Raw genomic sequence first — 25,539 nt, 5'->3', positions numbered from 1 at the left:
TTCCACCCACTACAGACCCAAAAGAGTATCTATAGGGCTGTAACTAATTTTGAGAAGTTTCCCTTGACATATAAGGTTAAGGTCCAGAAATTAGCCTTCAAATAGCTGAAAACAGCAACAGTCCAAGAGCTCATCATTGCAGTGCCAAAGAAGTAAAAAATCTCCATTGTTTCCGAAATGCTGTTATTTATATCGTTATTCCGTTATCTCCTTCTCTAAGCTTCTCTTTTAAATATATAGTTTTTAATAGGTGGAAGCAATGATCTATGAATGAACAAATAGTAACATGATTCTATCCCAAAAGGATATTTGGCTCAGACGTAATGTTCTTCAGACAAACGACTTTAGTTAATAGACACATTACTGAGATTAGAACCGAAGAGATTCATAATAATGATCATATGTTTTATTAATAATTATCACCCTCAGGTTTTTAAATTTTGAAAAAACACATCTAGAGTCCTAGAATTAAAAAGATTTTCAAGGGAACTGAAAAGATTTGTTATTCCAACCATATGATGCATTTAACAACACAGGCCTACAGAGAACTCAGGTCACACAGTATTTCGTCACTGGGAGCTCACAGAGCATATTTGCGTAGATCATCCCATGATTCCAAAACCTGCTATCTGGGGCTGAGAGAATCCATTTCCAGCAAACAAGTTCTATCTCCCTCAACCACATGTAATCATCCACCACATAATTCTGGGAGGATCATAAATTTTTCATAAGAAAAAGGGGCAAGGGAAAAAGAAAACAAAATGAAAAGAAAGAAAAATGGAAAGATGGCCTGAAAGGGATGGAATAAAAACATGTATTTCTACTTGGTATAATGCTAGATTAATGCAGTGTCACCAAGCTTTCACAGTGTAAAGTACAATGAGGAATCAGCCACAGACTCTGACAAATTTAAAGTGTGTAATATGGTTAATACTCTGAGATTCAAAAAAGTTTTGTTATTTTATAATATGAAGATTTCAGCTTCACAGTCTCCAAACAGGAGAATACAAAGGAATTGATTCAATCCAAGGTTAAAAGTAAAGACCACCTAAGGCTATTTTAACATCTATTCACATACACACACACACACACACTCACTCTCTCTCTCTCACACACACACACATAAAGCTGTGATAGCATACTACAAAGTATTTTGACTATTTCCCTCTGTATTTTTCATTCATCTATATTCTGCCCTCCTCACCAGACATTAAGAAATTTATCAAGAATGTTTAATTGCTCTCTACTCTCAAGAGGATCTTTATCCATAATTGTTTCAATACAGTTAGAGGAGCTAGTTACCTTTTATCCAACAAGTCTAAAAAAATATAAATGAAGAGTAACAGAGATCCCTGATGGGTTTCTAAAACAATAAGTTACGTTAGAAAGATGGGTGAGCTATTAACTTTAATTAATTCACTTAGAAGACCACTGAGAAACTTAAAAGAGCAATGGATGGTGGTGACCAATGAATGACAAGGACTAGAGAAGAAATGAACCATGAGACAGGGAGAGGAGAATATTCTTATTTTAAATCCTGTCCCAAATAGCTCACTAGAATTCAAGGTAAACGAAAATCAGAGTAAGTGATCAAGGAGTAAGGGGAATAGATACTGCAGCTTCTTTATTCCATTTTTCAGATACAGATGATTGTAAGCATTTTTAGTGAGAAACTTAATTTTCTAAGTAAAGAAAAATAACTTAGGGGTAGAAATTTCATAATGTTGGTGTAGAGACTCAAAAGATTAGTTTTCTCTGCATAAAAATTACTGAAAATTAGACAGTTATGGGAAATAGACCCCCCAAAAAAGCCAAAGATGAGAAACACTTCACATTCAAGGCCAGTGGTTAGAGGTACAAGCGTACTGAATGATGGAAACTTGAGAGCCGCAGTCAGTCCTCACCCAGAGAGAGCCTGTGTCCCTCGCTGCCAGGGTAGCAGGCAATGCTAACATCTTCGCGGTGGCTGCAGTCATGCTGTCCCCACTGTCGCCTGGAACACTGAAGAAATCTGGTTTCCTTTCCTGAGCAGCTGACATCATCCAACCATATGGGCCCTGTGCTTTCTTCAAAATGGTTGGCAGATGCTTGTTTACCATATCTGCGACAATTAAATAAACACTGTGTGTAGAACTGCTCTATCTTGGTTCAGGGAACCACAAAACATTTAACACAGGCAACCTAGCTCAGTGACATGACTTCAGAGGGGAAGTATCTGTTCTTTCTCCTACCTTGGGGACTCAGTTTAGAGCTATGTTTGCTCCATCACATGTTTTAATCACCTTAAAAATGTTTGATTATTTCAATGAATAACAAATGAGAAATTAATACTTTTTCCCCATTCATTCTTGTGTTTTGTCTACAAAACCAATCAGAGAGAATGCAAAGAGATCAATCTCAAATTCCTGACCACAGAAATTATGACCAGAAAGCGAGAACACTTGTCTCGTTTTGCTTCTGATGCTCCCTCTACCTCATTTGATTTCAGCAGCTTTTCTTTGGTTTTCTCTCTTTCAAAATGAAAAGGGTGGATTAGTTCACTGATTGCTCAAGCACTATACCTAATCTATGATTAAATTTAGATTTCAGCCCATCAAAATCAGAATTATAATATTCTTAGCTTTTCGTAAGGTATACAAATTGAAGCTTAAAAATTTTTATCAATTATATTTGTGTTCCAATTGAGTTTATTTGTAACACTGCACTACAGAAACAAAACCTAAATGTATAATAAACATATATGCTGAAGAAATAGGAGACCTGAAATTTTTTTTAACTTAGAAATTAAGTAAATCTGCACCTTCTTTCATCTTCCCAATTTTATTTCCTTTTGTCCCATAAAATCCAAACCTCCAGAAGTCACTGAGCTTACAAATCTTTAAGACGTCTTTCAGTTCTAACAGTCCGTAAGATCCAACTCTTACTCATAATAATAATTCCCTTACTTGATGTTTTATTATTTCTGTACTAAGAATACGAAGAGATCTTTCTATCTGACATGAATTTTCTTCATTTTTTTCTATGCAAGTATTTATTAAATTTATTTGACAAAATGAATATTTTAAAAAATTAAAACAATGAAGCTTTTTAATCATTCTACGGCTTTTCTCCCTTCTACTGCTGACTAATCAAGCCTTGGCTAGAAAAGTAATAAGCCTAAATCGCATATTGTTCACTTTTAATTTATAGACCATTTTTTCACAAAATACATTAGATTATCATCTATCCATAGCAACTACGTAACAGATAACAGGAAGTCATTTTATTTTGGAATTGCATTTATACAAAGAAACCCAAAGTTTACTTTTTCTCATTACAAAAGAATATTCTCTTTCAAAAATTCCTCTGTAAACTAGAAACAAATGTAGCACATGCTTTGACTGCCTTCTAACACAATCATTTAGAGCTTTTTACACACATTATTGGGAACATTTTTAAAACTAATGTGAATACTCTGCATAGATTTGTGAAACAAAATAAAATATGAAGAAAAAATCAGTGTCAAGTGTTTTCATTAATAAGGAAAAAAATGTGAAAAATAGAAATAGCAGGAATTATGAATCTCTCCAAATGTGAAAATAAATAGAAATAACATGATTTTATGAATCTCTCTAAATCTGTGAAAACAGAGTATAGTTGGCAGTCTAACAGAGATTCACTTAAATATAAAGTGATATTTATTAAGTAATTCTTATCAATTGTCAGTATATTGTATTTATTTGGCTATTATACCCTTTTACCCAAAAATTACAGTAACTTCTCTGCCCAAAAAAAGACAAAATAGGGGGAAATTATATGAATATTGTATCTTCATGACAGCATTACTTATCATAGGAAAAATTAAGCTAACCTAATATTAAGTAAATTAGAGTATGAAAACTTGATGGATACTGTTATCATTAAAAATTGTGACTATAGCAATATAAGGTTAAAAATGTGGATAAAAATTACATGTCCATTACTAGAGCTGATATGAAGTTATGTACCCAAATTATAATGATAGCATAAGGATAAAAAAATATGGAGTTTTTTATTTTCATCATTTTCCAATGGTTTTACATTACTTTCATAAATTTTAAAATATATGTTTAACATGACTTTGCCTAGCTTGAATGAAGGTATGATTTTAAAGTGTAGTGAATATCTGCAATCAGCTCTAATCAAGCTAAAATGAAATAATTTTGCCAGTTTTTTTAAGCATAAGACAATTACTTCAAGCATGACAGAGAAATATGGAAAACAAGAAAGAATGGGCATTCATAGCTTTCACTCAAATATTTAACTCAAAAGCATCATTTGCAGTTACTTTGACCAACTTAAGTCTTTACTATGGAATGCATTATGTGCGTGACATAAAATATATGTCCCAAAGTGTGATACTCAGCTTTTAAGAGAGTGAGGTCAAAAGCAAGTTCTAAAGGTCATCTCCTAACAAGAGGGCTGTTTTTCTCAAATAAAAGTGATAATTATCATCACATTCTGAGAAAGAGAATAATGTGATACCAAAGCATTTGACACTGGACTTCTCTGCAATTTTATACAATGATGTCAAAACTAAAAACACCCAATAGTAATGACGTGTCAGAATAAAAATGAGCATTCAAAGTCTTTCTTGAACAGACACAAGGGGACTTAGAGGTCACCCAGGCTTCAACTAGTTATTCAAGAAGAGGGGTTATGGCAGGAAAGGTAAATGAAATAAACAGCAAGAGGTGGTTCTTCATCATCTTAGAAAATGTCATTATTTTTCATTGTTGTACTTCCATACACAGGTAAGAGAGAACATGTATTTTTATTATTATAAAAATTACAAGTAGGGATTAACATAATAAGACTTTTAACAATATAATCTGGCATTTAACTGCCTTTACATTAATGAACCTTACTTAAATCCCAACTGTCGACAAACCACGTAAGTATTCAGCTCAGTCCAGCCATCATCACAGACGGTACCCCACTGGCCTCTGTAATATACCTCCAAGCGACCCTCATGGCTGCCTTTCCCACCTGCAAGTCTGATGACCCCATCTGTGATAAGGAGGAGACACAGAGACTAAGCAAATCAACTTTAAGAAAAAGGCAAAACATTTGCATTACACAAGAAATATCACCATATTCAGTCCTCGCTCTAGGCCTTTTGCTAAATTTATACTACATCTGTGCTAAATGACCCTCTGAAGTTATTGCATTGTTTCTGAAGTTTGACATAACACATTTCTGTCCTAATAAAATACTCTTTCCACTTGGTGTGGTGGCACATACCTGTAATCCCAGCTACTTGGGAGGCTGAGGCAGGAAACTCGCTTGAGCCCAGGAGGCAGCGGTTATAGTGAGCTGAGACTGCACCACTGCCCTCCAGTCTGGTCAACAAAGCAAGACTCCGTCTCAGAGGGAAAAAAATATACATGCATATATATTTTTTTCTTTCCTTTTTATTGGTACTCCTATTCTCTATGTAGAAAAATGTATCCTGATATAATTCCAAAGTATCTATTTAGATTTCTCTAGATTAAGTAATATTTGGTAAATTTCCTATAACTTTAGTCTCAAGTCGGAGCAATACATGTCATTTAAATTTAAAAAGAAAATACAGTAACTTGGAAATAGCTTAGAATTTTAACTGCAAATGAAAAAAATATTGAAACAAGATGACAGAAAAAACTATTCTGGATAAAAGACAGTCTGTCATGTCAATGCATATATTACTAGTTAGGCATTCATGAATTATAAAAACTGGAAGATATGTCTCGCCTTTGTTCTTTTATTGATAATACAGATCTGAATTTGAATCTTATTAACTCAAATAATAATTAATTTGCCTATAATTCTATAAAGAGCTTCTAAGCAGATAAATAGTATAATAAATTTAACTCCAAAAAAGTAGATTTAAAAGCCATTTCCATCCAAAATAATCCAAAAACTCTCAATGAAAAATATAAATAATCTTGGGTAAGGGTCATACTTTTCATGAATCTCAGGGATCTTTTAAAGTAAAGGTCTCTGAGCAACAAACCATTTATTAATATAACACTTTACTGTCTGCAAAGCATTAGGACATGTATTATCTCATCTGAGCATCACAGCAATGTTACAAGACTATCCTCCTTTGAAGGAGGGGAAAATGGCAGTTCAAAACAACGAAGTACTCTGGCTAAAAAGCTGGTGTAAATATATTTCTATGGTGTATTAATGTGTTAATCTGCTAATAAAAACACTGCATGTATAGAAGTATGTCAAAAGAAAGATATAAATCTGGTATTTCATAGATTCTAACAAGTTATTGATTTTCACTAAAGAAATATGTAAACAAAACATTTTTTTCTTCAAGTTCTTTTTACTAAATGGTTTCTGATGAGTCAACTTCTCTTGCCTTGTCCATTTCCTTCTTCTTTTCCCTAAACATGTAAGTTTAACATACACACACACCAGTTTGTACTCACATATGCCCTTCTTAAAACACATGACACGTTTTGACAGGCAGGCTGTCATTTGGAATAGCCTGAAAATTGTGCACAGCAAAGTTAACTTGGTTTCTTTCACAGTGTGCTTTAATCAACAATTGCATCAATACCAGTTCTAAACACATTCTGAGTCAAGAAACGTTAACAGGTGAATGGACTAAAGATGGAATTATTACACCTAATATCTGGAATGTATCACTGCACACTGATTTTGACTAGTGGGTACTATATACTGCAACAAAGTCTTATTTTCTGATCTAGCTTTACAAGACTATATTGCCTTAAATTGAAAAATACAGGAGTAACTACAAATACAAAAATGGCATTTTAATATAGTTTGCATACTTTTTATTTGTTTTATTTGGTGTATTTATTTGAATGCTCATTTGGTAATGTTCAAATTAAGGAAAAGGGAAGCTGTGGCAGGCCCACATGGTACTGGGGGCAAGAATTGGTATATTAATGGAGTAAAATCCTTACCTGTTAGAGGGGTACAGGACACTCCAGCATCTTCTTTATGGCCACAGTTATGCTCTCCCCAGGAGCTCTTCGGACATTGCTCAATTGAAAGCTCATTCCCAGTGCAGCGTACTTCATCCAACATAACCGGGCCAGACCCTTCCCCAAAATATGCCTGATGCCATGCTTTGGCAATGCCACTGAACAAATAGAAGAATATAAGGATTCTGGATTAGATACCAAAGATTGGTCTTTTACTTTTTTTTGTCCCTAGTAAAAGTGTTATTATCAATCCTCACTTATTAATTCACTTCATAGGTCATGTATGACTTTCTGTATTTCTTTTTTTGTGCATTTGTTTGTTGTCCTTTATATTTTCAGCTATTACATGTGTTTCAAAGCTAGGTACTCCCCAATATTTAACCTCTTTTTCTTCGTTAGTAATTGAACCTCAAATTTTTAGGAGGAAAATGGCTATCCAAAATAAAGATCACATTTTGGCCTCCCCTCCTTCTTGATGACTAAGTTTGTTTGTTTGTGGTAAAATAAACATAACATAAAGTTTACCATTTAAAACATTTTTGGTTTATAGCGCATTAAGCACCTTCAGATTATTGTATAATATCACCACCATCCATCTCCAGAACTTTTTCATCATCCCCAAATAAAACTGTGCTCCCATTTTAGACACCTAAGTTTTGTTTTTGTTTTTGTTTGTTTGAGTCATAGTCTCACTCTGTCACCCAGGCTGCAGTGCAGTGGCATGACCGTAGCTTACTGCAACCTTTAACTCCTAGGTTTAAGCAATCCTCTCACCACAGACTTTTGAGTTGCTAGGAATACAGGTGTACGCCACCACACCTGGCTAATTTTATTTTTATTTTTTATTTTGAAGTGGTGGGGTTTCAGTATGTTTCCCAAGCTGGTCTTGAAATCCTGGTCTCAAGCAATCTTCCTGCTGCAGCCTCCAAAAGTGCTGGGATTCCAGGTATGAACCACCACACCCAGCCATAAGTTCTGACCAGTGATATTTAGGCGAAAGTACCATGTATTACTTGTAGAAGTATCTTTGTGCCACTTCCTCCTCCTGACTGTAAGGATGGCTGGAGCCTAAGAAGTTATCTTGGGCCATGGGGTCCCATATTAAGGATGACAGAAGTGCAACCTGGGGCCCTAATGATTGCAGAACCACTAAACTACTCTTGAGCTGGCTACCTCTAGTCTCTTTCCCTAAACATGAAATAAACATGACTCTAAACGTGTTTAAACTGCTGTTATTTTCAGTTCTTTGTTACTCACAGCCAAACCTATTTCTTTTTTGATGTTGCTGTTGTTTTGAGACAGGGTCTCACTCTGTTGCCTCGGCTGGAGTGCAGTGGTGTGATCATGGCTTAAGGCAGCCTTGACCTCCTGGGCTCAAGTGATCCTCCCACCTCAGCCTTTTCAATATCTGGGACTACAAGTGCATACCACCATGCTAGTGAATGTTTTATTTTTTGTAGACATGGGGTCTCACTATGTTGCCCAGCCTGGTCTTGAACTCCTGCATTCAAGCAATCTTCCCACCTCAACCTCCCAAAAGTGCTAGGATTACAAGTATGAGCCACCATGCCTGACAGCCAAGTCTATTTCTAACAAAAACATCTCTTTACTGAAGTTTATTTGTAGTAAATTTACTTCTCCCGCAATTCAAAGCAATAGCATATTCTTAGAACCCCAGATCTTAGTGAAGATCATAAACCTGTCAAAGTGATTAATAATTTCAGATATTGCATTTTCAGTCCCTTTTAGACTTTTAATTTTTAGACTATAGCATTTATATTTTTAGTTTGTTTTTCAATGATACTGCATCTATTCCCCCATTATTTTAGCTGCTCTTTTCTTATAACATTATAACTTGAGAATTTACAATAAAATACATTGAAGAAAAAAAGTGTGCTAAATGGCTGTAACACCCCAGTAATGGTAAAGTGTTAGATATCAATTTTGTGGCTAAAAAGGAGCCTGATTGACTATTTCTGCTAGATAACAAGGAAGTTTCTTTTAAAAGAACACGTCTAAGAAAACAAAAATATCTAAAAGTTAACACCTGTTTTAATATCATTAGAGGGCTGGACGCAGTGGCTCATGCCTGTAATCCCAGCACTTTGGGAAGCCAAGGTGGGTGGACTACTTGAGCTCAGGAGTTTGAGACCAACCTGAGCAACAGGGCAAAACCCCATCTGTGCAAAAACATACAACAATTAGCCAGGTGTGGTGGCACACACCTGTGGTCCCAGCCACTCAGGAGGCCAAGGTGGGAGGATCGCTGGAACCCAGGAAGTCAAGGCTGCAGTGACCCGTGATCATGCCACTGCACTCCAGCCTTGGTGACAGAGAGAGATTCTGTCTCAAAATAATAATAATAATAACAACAATATCATTAGAGCAAACGCTTTGGAAATGCTCTATCATCACCTGACTCACTTTCGGTTTAAAATTCAAAGAGTGTGCCAAGAGGAAGGATAAAAGAATATTATAGGAGGTATAGAGGAAGCTGAGGAAAAGAAGATTGCTTAAGCAAAATATTTTCATGGAGTTAACATTTTAAAATTTAGAATCCTGGCACTTGGATCACTATCTGATGTTTGTAACACAGTGGACTCTGAGCAATCTGCCCCAACAAAAATTAAAGACTAGTATCTAGAACTAATAGGACAAATGTGAGGAAAACATTTGGAATTCTAACACAAATGCTGATTGGAGTCCTAACACAAAGGAATCCTAACACAAATGATATTGTCAAAATGACAATTTTGTGAGTGAATTTGTTTGTTTTGCTAAGGGAAATGTAATGACAGAACAGAAAGTCATGTCTACTCCAGAAAGAGGCAATAAATGCTCAATTAATAGAATTGTTCCAAATAAAGTTTTCAGTTGTTTCGAAGCATGTCTATATGCCTATAGAAGAGTGCACTAATCATGTATAAATACTTGTGTATTACTGACTATGTCAAAAAGTTTATTTTTTCTAAGCTCAATCTTTGAAGTGGAGGAGTATATGTGGACACAGACTCTGAGCTTCCAATCTGGGCTCTACCTTCAACAAGCTGGGCTACCTTGGGGAAGTTACTAAAACCTTCCAGGCTTAGGATGCAACAGCTGAATACAGGGATGATAACGGCTAACTTGCAGGGTTGTAGGAATTACACTGATGCAAAGTAGGAGCTCAATAAATGCTACTTCACTTCTCTCTTCTGGCACTGTTAAGGAATCCCCACGTACCCCCGACAGTTGATAAATAACGTATTTTTCACTGCTAAACAATTTATCTAAAGACTGTTTGGTATTTAAACAAACACCATAGTTGTTGCTTTCCTTCATCCCCAAAAAGTAAAGTTGGGGGAATGGTAAGGAAGGGAGAATCAATCAGTATCTTAACACTTTCTGGTTTTAATGTTGTTTCATTTATTTATTTATTTTAAAGTAAATTTCAAAGAAATATTTATGGAAGAATTTATGGCCTATAAGAGACTGAACAAATGCATGTATGTGTTATTTTTTATTACAGATTATAAGGTTATGGCCCAGAAGACTATTAAGTAAGCTCTGACTTGCATCACTAAACTTCAGATTTTCCTGTGATAGAGATATATCTAATCAGAGGCAAACATTTTCAAATATTTTAATGCACATAAAGTATTATATTTAAAAAAGCTATTGTGCCAAAATAAAACATTTTGTGCAATTAAAGCACTGACGTTCCTAGAAAAATATGTTTTAAAACAAAATGATCTTGCAATAGTAGTGTACAAGGCTGTGAAAAAAGTTCAACTGTTTTAAAGATCACTTATAGTAGAAAAAATACCCTCTCCCAGAAAAAAAAAAAAAAGTTCATAAAACACTTACAGTAGGCTGGGCACCGTGGCTCACAGCTATAATCCCAGCTTGGAGGCCAAGGTGGGTGGATCACCTGAGGTCAGGAGTTTTGAGACCAGCCTGGTCAATGTAGTGAAACCCTGTCTCTACTAAAAGTACAAAAATTAGCTAGGCATGGTGGCATCTGTAATTCCTGCTACTTGGGAGGCTGTGGCAGGAAAATCACTCGAACTTTGGAGGTGGAGGTTGCAGTGAGCCAAGATTGCACCACTGCACTCCAGCCTGCCTGGGTGACACAGCAAGACTCCATTTAAAAAAAAAAAAAAAAGATTACAATAAATTAAACAAGGGAGCAGTTTAACACTCACAGAAAATGAAATTCAAAAGTCATGTAAAAGCTGTAATTCCCAGAATTTGGGGATGGAGGGTAACTGAAATGTATTGTTTGTAATATGTTTATGAATATGCTAATATTGGTTGAAAGAAGAAAACTGCTTGGAGTTATGTGCCTGCCTGAGACCTGTGGCTCCTTTTTACAGGGAAGATACAGGACAGGAGGGAAGAAGCCCTACGCCCTAGAGGAGAGGTCAGCAAAACATGACCTGTGCACCAAATCCAGCACGCTATCTGTTTTTATATTGCTCGTCAGCTGAGTGGTTTTTAAATTTTACAAATGCCAGGAAAAATATCAAAATAAGAATATAATTTGTGATGTGAAAAATCAAGCGAGATCCAAATTTTACTGTCCAGAAACCAAGTTTTATTGGAACGATGCCACATGCATTCCTAAGTTATTGTCTGTGGCTGCTTTCATGCTACAATGGCCCAGCTGGATAGTTGCAAAGTCTATGTACTCTCGCCCTTTACAGAAAAAGTTTGCAGACCCCTGCTCTAGAGCAAAGAGATTAATGAAAGCAAATATGGAAACTGACTTAGAGATCACTGAGAGTTGAAGGACAAAATAGGAGACAGGATGACTGATGGAGAAGCCAGATAGGAAAGCTCTAGAGAAAGGCAGATTAACAGGCTTCTTGGATCTTTGCCCTAAGATAAATGCCACCAAAAAAAAAAAAAAATCAATTGAAGAAAATTTCAATGAGTATAATTCATTGAGCCATGATTAGGTGCTATAAGGAAACCTGGGACCAATATGGAAGAATATAAAATTGATCCCAAACTCAACAAAAAGATGAAATCCAGATGGCTTAAATATAGGGAAAAAAAGAAAAGAAAGAAAGGAGGGAGGGAGAAAGAAGGAAGAGGAAGAAAGAGAAAGAGAGGAGGAGGGAGGGAAAGAAGAAAGAAAATAAAGAAAACTAAAAAGTTACTACACTAAAATATAGGAACATAGTTCTTAGTTCTTATAATATTGGATGTAAGAGAGAATTCCTAGGAAACCCAGAAGTCAGAAAATAAAAACTAAAAAAGTTAAATTTAACCACATACAAATTGAAAACTACCATACAGCAGAACACACCATAATCAGAGTCAAAATGCAAACCAACAAGCTGGAAGAAACATTTGCAATTTGCAAAAAAAAAAAACTCCTAGAAATGAATAATAGTAATAACTTATTTTATATATACACATACACATGCACACACATTTCAGTTACAGTTTATTTAAATAAATATGTTTGTATATATATCTAGATAGATAGTTTTTTTTAAAGACAGGGTCTGGTTCTGTCACTCAGGCTGGATTCCAGTGGCACAATCTTGGGTCACTGCAAACTCTGCCTCCCAGGCTCAAGTCATCCTCTCACCTCAGCCTCCCAAGTAGCTGAGACTACAGGCACATGCCACCATGCCTGGCTAATTTTTATATTTTTTGTAGAGACAGGGTTTCTCCATGTTGCCCAGTCTGGCCTCAAACTCCTGAACTCAAGCAATCTTCCCACCTCAGCCTATCAAAGTGCAAGGATATTACTATATTTTAATGAAAGACAAAGCAACCAACTTAAAAATAGACAATAGAGAGGATCCAACTATTCACAGGAGAAGAAATATCCATGGCCAATGACCACAGGATAAGATGCTCAAGATCACTAGTAGTAAAATTAAACAACAGTGCATGTTTACCTATCATATTTTTGGAGATTTAAAATATTAATATCACTTTCATACAATTTTTAGGCAAAAAGACAACCAACTGAAGTCTTTTTAATTCCCTAGAAAACGTAACAAACAAACCCTAAAGTCATGCTTTGGCTGAGAATACTCTGATAGGCTGAGAAAGGGGAGCTGAAGTATATTGTGTTTCAAATACATTAATTATTATATGACACACATTCAAGGAAAAAGCAAAAGATCTGGTTAATTGCCTTTGAACTAGGCCCATTCTTTAAAGGAGATTATAAGATAGGAGAGTAGAAGCCCCAAACATTGACTCTGGGGATGCTATGTATTTTTAAATCTTCTCTGAAAACACCGCTTGGTGCAAAGGACATGGTTTCATTCTTTTGTTTTGTTTTTGTTTTTGTTTTTTGAAGACGGAGTCTCTGTCACCCAGGCTGGAGTACAGTGGCACGATCTCAGCTCACTACAACCTCCGCCTCCCGGGTTCAAGCGATTCTCCTGCCTCAACCTCCCCAGTAGCTGGGATTACAGGGACGTACTACCGTGCCCGGCTAATTTTTGTATTTTTAGTAAAGATGGAGTTTCACTATGTTGGTTAGGCTGGTCTCGAACTCCTGACATTGTGATCCACCCGCCTCAGCCTGCCAAAGTGCTGGGATTACAGGCGTGAGCCACCACGGCCAGTGCAGTTTCATTCTTTTTTATGGCTACATGGTATTCTATGGCATACATGTGCCAATATCTCTTTATTCAATCCACCATTGATGAGCAGCAATATGGACGAAGCTGGAGGCCATAATCCTAACTGAATTAACACAGGAACAGAAAACTAAGTACCACATGTGAGAACATGTGGGAGCCAAATATTGAACACACATGGACATAAACATGAGAGCAACAGACACTGCAGACTATTGGGAGATGAGAGTTGTGGGTTGAAAAACTACCCATGGGTACTATGCTCATTATGAGAGTCCAGTATACCCATGAAAAACTGAAAAATTAAAAAAAAAAAAAAAAAAAGGCACTACTTGCGTATTTTATTTTCTTCTTATCCATTTCTGTATTTTTATTATTTTAATGATACAAAAATGTTTAAAATAAACTACTCAGAATAACCAGCAGAATAAACTTGAGAACAACAACAAAAAACATTCACCAGGAAACTATAATGTAACACAAAATCAGGTTTTCCAGCTAACTTTTTAGTTTATTTAAGAAAATAATATTTCCATATCCACACATTTCTGCAGTCAGTCACTAGTATTTCCTGGTACTCAGAACAGTGCTGGCTTTCAGGAGAATACCAAAGTAATTGATGACTCTGCTTTTAAAGAGTCATGAATTACAATACTGAGGAAATCAACATAAAACTCGCGAACTGTTCAAGTAGATGTGAATCTGATAAAACTGTGTGTTCTCTGTCCTTTATGGAAATTATTTCCACGCCAGCCCCAGCAGTTCATCTGTAATAAAATCTGTAGTGTTGCCTACTTTTTTACCCTCTGACAATCTGTAAATAAATTTTTGGGCAGAGGTACTCTATCTAATACCCTGAGTTATTTTGATGTAAAGATATTTGATCTACATAATAGCAATCCCCAGTAAACACTTACTGAACTGGTTCTATTTCCAATCCCTATTCAAAATATTCTAGAATCTATTTAGCTCATCAAATTGTATTAATACAAAATTTTTGTTTTTGTTTCCCCCTTACATACACAGAAAAAGGCCAAATAAATGGTACCATCTGACTAACTCAATCCCCAGGCTTAGCTACTGCTTTGAGGTAGACCTAGAATACAGTGAGGCCATTCTATTGCACAACATAATTATTTATTAGGTTATAAAACATTGACTCTTTAACTGCAAGTATCAGTTTGTGCCACATCCAGAGTTTGTAATCCATGGATGAAAAAACTCCTTTTTAATATCCTAGATTTCTCTCTAGAAAAAAAACTCCGCCATCTCCAATAATGATAGTTGTGTGTATCAAATGCTTCCTGTATGCCTGCACTGGTCTAACAGTGCTTTTAGACATATTAACTCATTTCATCCTCCCTACAACCCAATGATGCTATTACACCAAATTTACTGATAAGGAAACTGAGGCTTAAAAATTAAATAACTTGTCCAACATTACACTACTACTAGATGGTAAAGTTTGTCAGACTACAGAGCAGACCGAAACACTGGGCATTCTTGCAGCCTCCTGGAACGCTGTCAATTGATGACTGACGGCACCTCAAATACAGTCTATCTAAAACACGTTCAGTATCATTTTCTTCTTAAACGTAACTTTCTCTCTTGACTTCCCTATTTCTTTCAGTCCTATATTTGTATTTATTCTTATTAACACCTGACCATTTTACAAATAATGTAACATAAATGAAAAAATCTTAAACCGGGAGCCATAAACCTCAAGACTCTGCCTCCCACTAACAGACTTCAGGAATACTGTGTTATCTCAGTGGGCCTAACTTTCTCAACTGTTAAATAAGTTATCTTTCCTGCTCAATAATTCCATGCACCAGGCTATCTTTGTTGTAAAGTTTATACCAGGGGTGTCCAATCTTTTGGCTTCCCTGGGCCACACATGAAATAGACTAACACTAACAATAGTTGATGATCTAAAATAAATAAATAAATAAATAAATAAGTTTTTAAAAAGCTTATGAATTTGTGTTGGGCCACGTTCAAAGCCATCCTGGGCTGCATATGGCCTGCGGGCTGTGGGTTGGACAAGCTTGGTTTATACAATGTTTTTTTAAAATTTAATGAACAGTAAAATAAAAGAGCAAAGAAAAAAAATTTTTTTTTGAAACAAGGTCTCACTCTGTCACCCACGCTGGAGTACAGTGGTGCAACTGCACCTCACTGTAGCTTCAACCTCCTGGACTCACGATTCTCCCACCTCAGCCTCCGAGTAGCTGGGACCACCAGTGTGTGCCACCACAACCGGCTTTTTTTTTTCTTTCTTGTAGAGATGGGGGTCTCACTATGTTGCCAAGGCTGGTCTGGAACTACTGGGCTCAAGCAGTCCTCCCACTTCGGCCCCACGAAGTGTTGGGATTATAGGCGTGAGCCACCATGCCTGGCAAAAAAACAATTTTTAGAGAGTAATTTATACGGGAAGAATTTGTATTCTACTACTCAATAATATGGTTCTATATAATTTTAGAGCAAAAATGTAAAAAGGAAAGCACCCTAAAAGGAAAGAAAGTATCCACAATTTTTAAATTCCCATGTAAATTATGGCACATCCACAAAATAAAATGTGATCTCACAGTACAAAGCTATGCTTTTAAGAGTTTTGAAAGACACGGAAAATGCTTTAATGTTAAGCACATAAAAAGGAACTTTAATGAAAATGTCTCCAACTAAACTTCACTGGGTACATATGCGTTCTCAAGTTATCTAATTTTCTAACATCTGGCTGCCTCCTTTCTCGCTGCTCATCTTTCTCCAAGTTCTGGGTTAATCAAATTTAAGTATCTTAAGTATAATAATTCCTTTTGTATTTAGGAAGCTCGCCAGCTACCAAAATATACAGATACCATTAAAAGATGAAGGTCAACAATGACAGCATCTCATAAAGAAACTGTAACTACTACTCCAGAAAAGCATGATGTAGTTTCCCTGTGGGAATTCAATAAAGCAGTAAGACTGAGATGAAATTTGCTTAAGAATGAATCATAAATTGAGACAAGCAACAATTATGTGTCTGCTATCAACCCTGTGCCATTCAAAAACGATCCTCATCTGAAAGTACTTAGCCTTTAAATGAGCAAAACAAATTATAGAGAAAGAAGAGTTGTAGAGTACTGCTTTAATGCAAACTTATGAGAGAACTATAAAATCAAGTACAAGAAAGGTAAACGAAGAATGTCATCAGAGTACTTATAATAAAAACAAATCTCTATAAAGCTGGATTGTTATTTGTTACAAGTGCTTGTGGAGGACTTTTGCTTGTATATTTTAATCACTTTTCCAAAGAATCCTCTCATACGAAAAGCAGTAATGAGCTAGTGTTTGAGAAAGGCGTTAATACTTTATTTAACCCATGAGTGTGTTCAACATTTATATGGCATTCCTTGCGATTCTTTCTATCTCTACGTTCTTTCTATGTAACTGACTATCCTTGTCAACATGGCCTTTGTTTAAAAACTGTTTCTATTTAAGTGAAAAAAATATTTGTCTCTCAAGAAAGAACTCTACATTACAACATGAATTTCTATTTTTATACTTTAGAAAGAGAGTCTTGCTGTCTCATCCAGGCTGGAGTATTGTGATGTGATTATGGCTCACAGCAGCCTTAACCTCCTGGGCTCAAGTAATTCTCCCACCTCAGCCTTCCTAGTGGTCGGGACTACAGTTGTGCTCCACCACACCTGGCTAATTTTTTCTTTTTTTGTTTTTGTTTTTTTTTTTGAAACGGAGTCTTGCTCTGTTAGCCCAGGCTGGAGTACAGAGGTACGATCTCAGCTCACTGCAACCTCTGCCTCCTGGGTTCAAGCAATTCTCCTGCCTCAGCCTCCTGAGTAGCTGGGATTATAGGTGCCCACCACCACACCCAGCTAATTTTTATATTTTTAGTAGAGATGGGGTTTCACCATGTTGGACAGGCTGGTCTCAAACTCCTGACCTCGTGATCCACCCGCCTCAGTCTCGCAAAGTGCTGGGATTACAGGCGTGAGCCACCGTGCCCATCCTATACACAGGATCTGTCTATACTGCCCAGGCTAGTCTTCAACCTATCCTCCCACCTTGGCCTCCTAAAGCATGAGCCACTGCACCTGGCCATAACAAGAATTTTTGGAATCACTTCAATAATTGTAATGTAACTAATATTCAGTGTGTCACTTAAATGTTCTATGCATTTTTCTAAGCAACAAAAGCTTGCCTTTACCTACAGAAATATACCAATAATCAAAAATGCCTTATACCTTAAACTTAGAATAATCCATATTGTAATTGATAATATTAAACATGCTGTTACTATACCTTTAAAGTTCTTAATATTTTTGGCAAAGACATAGGTTTCTTAATAACTCACATGAAAATCAATTAGCACATCACTGAACATGTAACTGATAAGCCAGTGAATACACATGTATATACACATTAGAGGGTTTTAAAAATATAGAAGTTCATAGATACAGCTAACTAAACAGAAGTTCCAGATAGAGCAATAGTGTTTGATGTTCTGTCACTACCAAATGCTGGTTACTGTGAATGTTTAACAACATCTTTAAAATATAACAGTACCTAATTCGAGCGCCCTTGATAGCCAATGTATATGGTACTTACTATGTGTGCTAACTGCTTGTAGACACAAAACCCTATAAATTAAGAAATACATTACAGATGAGAAAACTGCAACTAAGAGATATTCTGTAGCTTTTCTCAACTCCAAAAGTGGGATTTAAATGCAGGTTTTTCAGAGTCCAGAACACATGCTCATAATCATATGCTATGCTGACTCCAACAGCAAGCATCAGGAAACTTTGAGAAAACTGCTTTTGAAATTGACGCCCAGTCAAAACACTTTTAAAAATCTTGTCTCAAAAACGTACTTGTTAGTTTTTTCAAAAGAAACCAAGAGGCCGTATTCCTGACCAACCCAAAGTAAGTGATCATACCGTAGTAAACAATGCCAGTAATCATAGCAAAACCTGTTGACACAGGATATGTCGTGTTTGTTCCTGTCCCACATGTGAACTATAAATTAGCATTTAGGTCCCATAGTCAGTTACAGGGGGATATCTAACTTTACAGTGAAGGATCAGGCTGATGTCACTTAAACCAGTGCTCAATTTCAGCCTCATTTGTGGGGAAAACTAGAGCTTCTTGTGACTCCTGGTGAAATGCAAGATGAGAATACATCACCTGTGATGATTTCCAGACAAAATGTTTGCTTTGATCTAATCAAGCTTTAAACCTAAACTCTAATTTTATGAATTACAAGAACCAGAGGAGTAAACTAAATGACACCAGAAGCAAAAAAATGAGACAAATTCAGAAGATGGCACCTTCTCCAAAACAACTGGCCTGGGCTCTTCAACAAGTCAGCATTACGGAAAAACCGAACCAAATCAAACCAAACCAAAAAAACCCAGCAACAACCAAAAACCCAGGCCTTTATAGAGTAAAAGAGACTGAAGGAACATAATACCCAGATTGGTCCTGGACTAAATTCTGCTTCAGACAAACCATCTGTCAAGGACACTGTAGGGGCAACTCTGAAAATTTGAATAAGATGAAGTATTAGACAATATTAAAAATGATTACCAACGATTAGTTGTGATAATGATAATTTGGCTACATAGAACAATGTTCTTATTTGTAAGAGATGCATGCTGAAGTGTTTATAGACAAAGTGTTAAAATGTCTATATTTTACTTTAAAATACTTCAGTATAACATAGAGTTTTGAAAAAGAGAGCCAATTATTAAAAAAAATTGCAAGAAAATTGAACCGTAAAAACTGTTCAAGGTTCAACAAGCTCCAGTCAAGGATTATGGTTAACTGAACACAATAGACAGGGAAGAACAGGCCTCCCATCATTGGCCCCTCAGTGCTAAATGAAATATTTACTAAATGAAATATTTTTAAAATTAAAGAAAATGATTAACTTTTAAAAGATCTTCCAATATAATTTTACAGAAACTTTCAGGCTTGTTACACCAATGTTCAGAATCACTAAACAGAGGGATTAGAAGGTCTAATATTATAATATTCCAGAATAATCCCAACTGAGGCAACCTGGAATGTCGATTTTCAGACTGCTATTTTCATGACATCGGATTCCTTTCCAACCCTACAGGAGAATTATTTCCTCTGTACATTAATAAACATCCTTCGTTCTAAGCACATACCTAACAAGGAAGTGCAGTTCAAAAGTTTAGACAATATTTCCAGACTAGAAGTTAAATTTGAGTTACAAGGTAACAACCAGTGTTTCATCGTATGGAATTTGATTATGTCACTATAGTTTACAGCGCTGGTTACTACCTGGGAGTAACATAAAGACTACTAATGAGAAGTAGTAAAAGCTTAGATTCTTAGTGACATAAAATCAGCCTAATTCAGATACAAGCAGGTTAAACCTACAGAGTACATGTAACTGCTCTTCTGGAAGCCTACAGCCCTACTACAAAGATCAAAAGGTAACTTTTTCTATTTGTTCAAGGAAATGTGCAATTTAAACAAACAGCACCTGCCTTTGGGTATGGAAATAATAGATTCAAAAGTTTAAGCAAAACAAAAGTAGTAAAAACAAACCTGAGGCCTAGCTGCCTGCAGATCACTTCTGCATCAGCATCATCCCATTGGTCATCACAGACGGTTCCCCACTGGCCAGCATGGTAGAGCTCCACCCGGCCTTCATGCACACTGCTGCCTCCAACAAGGCGAATGATGGGGAACGCTGGGCCTGTGCAATGTGAAATTAAAAATCAGCAAAACCTATGCATTTGCACTGATTGATAAGATTAGGTATATATTCTATATTTTTTGCCATTCTCAATAATTAAATAATGTTTACTAAGCCACACCAGTGATATGGAGATATATATATATATATATATATATATATAATCTTGATCAATTAAAATATCCCAAATTGAATTATATGAATACAAATAATTCTCAGGAGGAAATGTGTTTAAATGTACTTTTCCCCAACAACCTCAGAAACCAGAAAAGGCACACTGAAAAGCTGCACGTTACTGGAAACGTGTTTGATTTTTATGGTATTATGGTGGTGGCATTGATTTTTTTTTATTTATAGTAACTTGAACATTACCAATATGTCATTATTGAGAATGACACTTATGTCTATAAAATACTTCTTTTCGGTATAGAATTATTTATGTATTTGTAGAAATCGGGTCAAAGTTAACATCTAATTCATTATAACAAGTTACTGGACATCATGGCCAGTATCTCAACAGAACAATATTGAAACTTCATTTGGGCATGAATCAGCTCATATCCATTTTCGCTGATAAGGACCACCAAATGTGACTACATTCTCATAATCTACAATGCCCTGATCTAGCCCTTGTCAGACTGTGAACTTCTCTGTCTCATCTCCGCCCTGGCTAAGACAGCACACTAAGGGACTTCCTATTACATTGCCTAATTGTGTCTTCCTGAGAGTATTTACTTTTATCTAAAATTGTCGCTGATTTACTCTTTACATGTCAATTGTCTCTCTCCTCTTGGCTAGAATGAGGACAGAAATACTGCGTTCCTTTTCACCTATTTCAGGCACCTAGTATATAGAGGCATATAATAATTATTTATTGACCGCCTCAACTGACAAGCAATGTTAAATAAACCTAGAAAAGATACCCCAAACACGAAAAAATAATTAGCAACATCCACTCATTAATTTCTGATTAACAAACAGGTATCAGACATATGCCTTGTATAAGATGTTGTGATCAGTGCTGCAGGGCATTAGAAGGGACACCAAACAGACCCTGCCCTCAAGAAATTTACTGCCTAAGGGCGTAGATAAACCGAGTACAGACAAGAGATTATCAAAAAACCCTACAGTGGTTCAGAACCAAAGGACTTTACTTATTGTTGGGGGTACTTAGGGAATCACTTGTGAAAAAGCTGTTTTTTAAGAGGGCCAAGATAGATGAGATTTGGAAGTCAGAGATGAGGGAAGCGTGTTCAGGCCACGTGAACATTATGAACAAAAGAAAGAAGCACAAAGCTGAATGTGTCTGGCAAAGAGTAAAGCAGTCTAATTTTACTAGAATAAAGGATGTAATATGATAAAAATAAACAGGCTGGTTCCCTATTATGAAGTCTAGTTGTACTTTTTGCCAAACACTAATCATTTATCTGTATGAAATATGTTTCTAATTTTCCACAGTGTAGCAGTCAGTAAACAGCATTTGGATATTCACACTTAAATTCAAATATCATATTTGAGTTTTGCACATGTGCTGCCAAAGCAAGCACTCACATTTGAGTTTTGTAGCAGAAATTTAGATTAGTGACTATCTGCATATACTGTTTACTTGTATAAGTTAACTAGCACTTACAATTTGTTAATGGATAAAGACAGGTTTAATATACATGGCTGAAAGATGGTAATATAATTCTCACAAATTATGATGTTTATTTTTCCTTTAAAAGTTTGCAAAATACAGAAAAAATATAGAAAAACATGTATACATTTCTTAATATATTTTCCCCACCTGGTACACTTAGAGAAAACAAAAAAACAAAAATTTTTAAGAGAAAATGTAAAACTATCTAGAACCTAGACTTTAAGACATACCACCTTTCATTTTTCTATGCTGTGTTTTATTTTAAAATGTGGTTTCTTTTTCTTTTTGTATAACTGTTAAAACATAAAAAATACAGAAAAGCACAAGGACAAGATTTAGTTAACAGCCCTATCCTTCCAACAAACGCAAAAATCATTTGAAAGAAAATTCAGTAAACCAAGGGACTCATGTTTAGCTTAGAGATTAAATTAAACTCCCCACATGTTTTCATTTAGATTGCTGCTATTTTCTGTATCCAACTTGTAAGCAATCTTCTACTTTGTAAATGTTGGAAGAGCTACAAGTACAGAATGACAAGATGCTAAGTGTAACTCCCAAATTTAAGGGATGTATACCAAAGATCTATCACTATCCCTTAAGGTGAACTCTATGTTTGCTGACTTCAGCTATACAACTCCACATTCTCATTTAACCTACCATGAGAGAATCTTTTTAAATTCTCACTTCCAATTTGTCATAACTTTCTATATTTTACATATGTTTATAGATGACCATAAAATTATCTTTGCAAATAGAATGTAAACAGATGTATACATTATGGAAGGTGGAAGGAGTAAAAAATGTAGATACACATCCTGAAAAAAATTATTATTGTTTTTAAAATTTTTTACTTTACTACTTGAAAAATATTTTATCAATCAGGTTGAGCATAGAGTAAAACCAATAATCTACAAAGAGCAATAAATTATTGGGCCCAAGTCACATCATCCTTGAAGCAGCATTGGATTTAGCAAAAGTAGCATTACCTAAAGGTAGAGAACCAAAAGAAGAAAAGGGAAAACTTACAAGACATCAAGGTTTAACACACGCCTCTCCCAACCAAAAAAAGGATTACAGTTCTCAGAGCACACATCTGGACTATATCCCTCCACTGGCTCTTCCAGTCAATCCAGAGGAATTACTCCAAACTGGGTCTCTCTGTTTTGTGGTAGGAGTTTCCTTATTCCTCCCCCTGATACTTGTACTCAAACAAAAACCACTGTCCTGGGCTGACTGCTACCATTCCAAGTCCTGGGATATCTGGTCATGCTGCTATCACCAAGGAAAATGCAAAAAGGGATACTGTGAGAGTATGGTAGCTTCAGGTTGTGATCATTCATTAAAATATACCATGGTACCCAGAAAACTCTTTCACCATCTTAAAGGCAGTTGTTCCTTCCTCTACTTCCACGAACATAGACATATCTGTATACCGAACCCATACTGACAATTACCACATACCTACTCTATGGAGCTTGGAAGAAGCCCTCATTCAAGCCAACAACCCATTTTTAGGGAAGGTGCTCTCTACAGCCCTAAGAACACTGAAGGCATGATTATATTGCATTACACAAAGTAAAAATATTTTGTTGTATTTGCTGTATTCTATATTTGCTTTCATGATTATCTTCCATCTTGATTCCATCATAAACTAAATATAAACTAAAATTCCATCATAAACTAAATATAAACTAAAATATGTGTTTCATATACAATGTATTATACTGTATATATATTACATATAGAGTATATAATATTTAAGCAAATTGTATAAAATAGAAAATATGTTAAAAATGAGATACTATTGGAAAATCAAATGGAATTCAAATTAACTGTACTCATATTGAAGACTAATTAGATGGTAAAATATTTTGACTCAAGACTTACTTCTGTCATTAAATTCTTTTAAGGAAATGATTTAACTAAGACACTTTCATCATGTGGAATCATGTTTAAAACATAATGAAAGTAGAACAACAGAACTTTTTTCTTTTTCTTACCACGGGAAAAGCTACACGTGACGGCAGCTGCCATCTTCTGAGGACACACCCCACCCTGCCAGATGTCTTTTTCACAAAGCAGTATATTTTCTTCATCTCCTCGGCAACGGACATTGCTCCAATAAACGGGAATAAGGCCCAGTCCAGAAAACGGGGTTTGTTTTGCTATTCCTTTTCCTCTGGAAGTACAATGAGCAATACTAAGTTTATCAAATGTAGGCAAAATTTTTTATCAAAACGTTTGGATTTGAAAAAAAAATGGAAGAAATCAATAAAGATGAATATGGAAGAAAAGAAAAAAGAAAGAAGAAAAACACAAAATATTACATAAATTTCAAGGAAATCAAAACATCAGATCACAACGTGGGTTGCTACCTATGGAATTCTTTTCATCAATCTTGAATAACTAGTTTATGTGCCTTTACCATCAATGACTGATTTAGAAGAAAATGGCCAAGTACTGCAGATACAAAAGTAAGGCTTTGTGCAAGAGGTGTGTCACAAGCTTCAGCGACGCTTGGACTCCAGTCTGGACTCAGCTAAAAGTCATGCCAAGCTGCAAGTAACTCGAAGGCTTTGTCTTCTAATGTGCCAAAAGAAAAATCTGGATGCTTGAAGATTCTTTCTCACTCTAACATTCTAGGCTAGCATTTTCAAAAATATTATTACTACATTTAAGCACAATAATATCACGGGAAGCAATTCATTTATAATTTTTAAAACCTTACACTGTATATAGTATTTGCTAGCAAGACTTTGAAACCAAGTAATAAAATAGCAACATGCATCTCTTTCCTAATACCAGGAGAGTATTTTAAAAAGAAAAAATGAAAATAATAGCATACAGACGGGCTTTGCTTTTAGCTCATCTAATCCACATATTTTTTTAAGTAACCTCTGCTGTGTACAAACTGGCATTAAATTTTAAAAAGACGAAATGCTTATCTGATTAACATGGTAATCTCTACAATTGTCTCCATGCTGCAGCATTCCATCAACCAAACTAAACATTTGGGGTATATCTAAAATGTAAATGTGTCTTCACAGCAATACAGCTGGGTTTCTCTGATTTTATTGTGCAATTCCTTTTTTTTTTTTAATGGACTACTGAGAGATGATACTATATAAGCAGCTGGATCAGCTTATCTGAAGTTTGTTTGTCGAATATAGTTCACATACTTTCATCAATCAAAAGACTAATAAAACACACAGTAGTTCACACCTCCACTATAGCGTTCTTGTTTCTTTGTATCTCACAGAAAATTTTATTCCTTTCAGATTTTCTGGGGTAATAAAAGCACAAATAGGTATGTATATAAAGGAAGACATTGACATCAGCCTACCAATGTATTACATCTCTTGCCCCTCAAAGGAAAAAGCATGAAATCAACATTCTTTGTGACCTGCCCACCTGCCAATGTCTGTTTGCCAGACTAAGTATTCATGATAAAAAACAGTAATTAACATTTCCAAGCACCATAACACTTTATAGGCTCTGGCCTTACCCCTTCTTTCATCCTGATTTATATCAACTCATCAAAATAATTAATTAACTTTAATTTACTATGGTAACCCTATTTATTGTTCTAACAGCACCAAAAGTCTAAGC

The 25,539-nt window shown here is 35.6% G+C and overlaps 1 protein-coding gene across 1 annotated transcript in view; it reads right to left on the bottom strand.

Moving 5' to 3' along the window:
- The window catches only part of PRSS12 (protease, serine, 12 (neurotrypsin, motopsin)), a gene marked incomplete at its 5' end in the record, with an annotated part of 72,926 nt that overhangs the window by 30,578 nt on the left and 16,809 nt on the right, over positions 1 to 25,539 (bottom strand). The window contains 5 exons of the mRNA XM_011977613.1: positions 1,905 to 2,101; positions 4,887 to 5,028; positions 6,942 to 7,120; positions 20,141 to 20,291; positions 23,931 to 24,109. Of these exons, the coding sequence (XP_011833003.1) occupies positions 1,905 to 2,101; positions 4,887 to 5,028; positions 6,942 to 7,120; positions 20,141 to 20,291; positions 23,931 to 24,109 (848 nt within the window). The remainder of the gene's footprint in view (positions 1 to 1,904; positions 2,102 to 4,886; positions 5,029 to 6,941; positions 7,121 to 20,140; positions 20,292 to 23,930; positions 24,110 to 25,539) is intronic.

The sequence above is a fragment of the Mandrillus leucophaeus genome, unplaced genomic scaffold, assembly GCF_000951045.1.
Source record: "Mandrillus leucophaeus isolate KB7577 unplaced genomic scaffold, Mleu.le_1.0 Scaffold181, whole genome shotgun sequence".
Lineage (NCBI taxonomy): Eukaryota > Metazoa > Chordata > Mammalia > Primates > Cercopithecidae > Mandrillus > Mandrillus leucophaeus.
The sequence above is the reverse complement of the archived record's forward strand: the minus strand, read 5'-3'. Positions and strand labels throughout refer to the sequence as shown.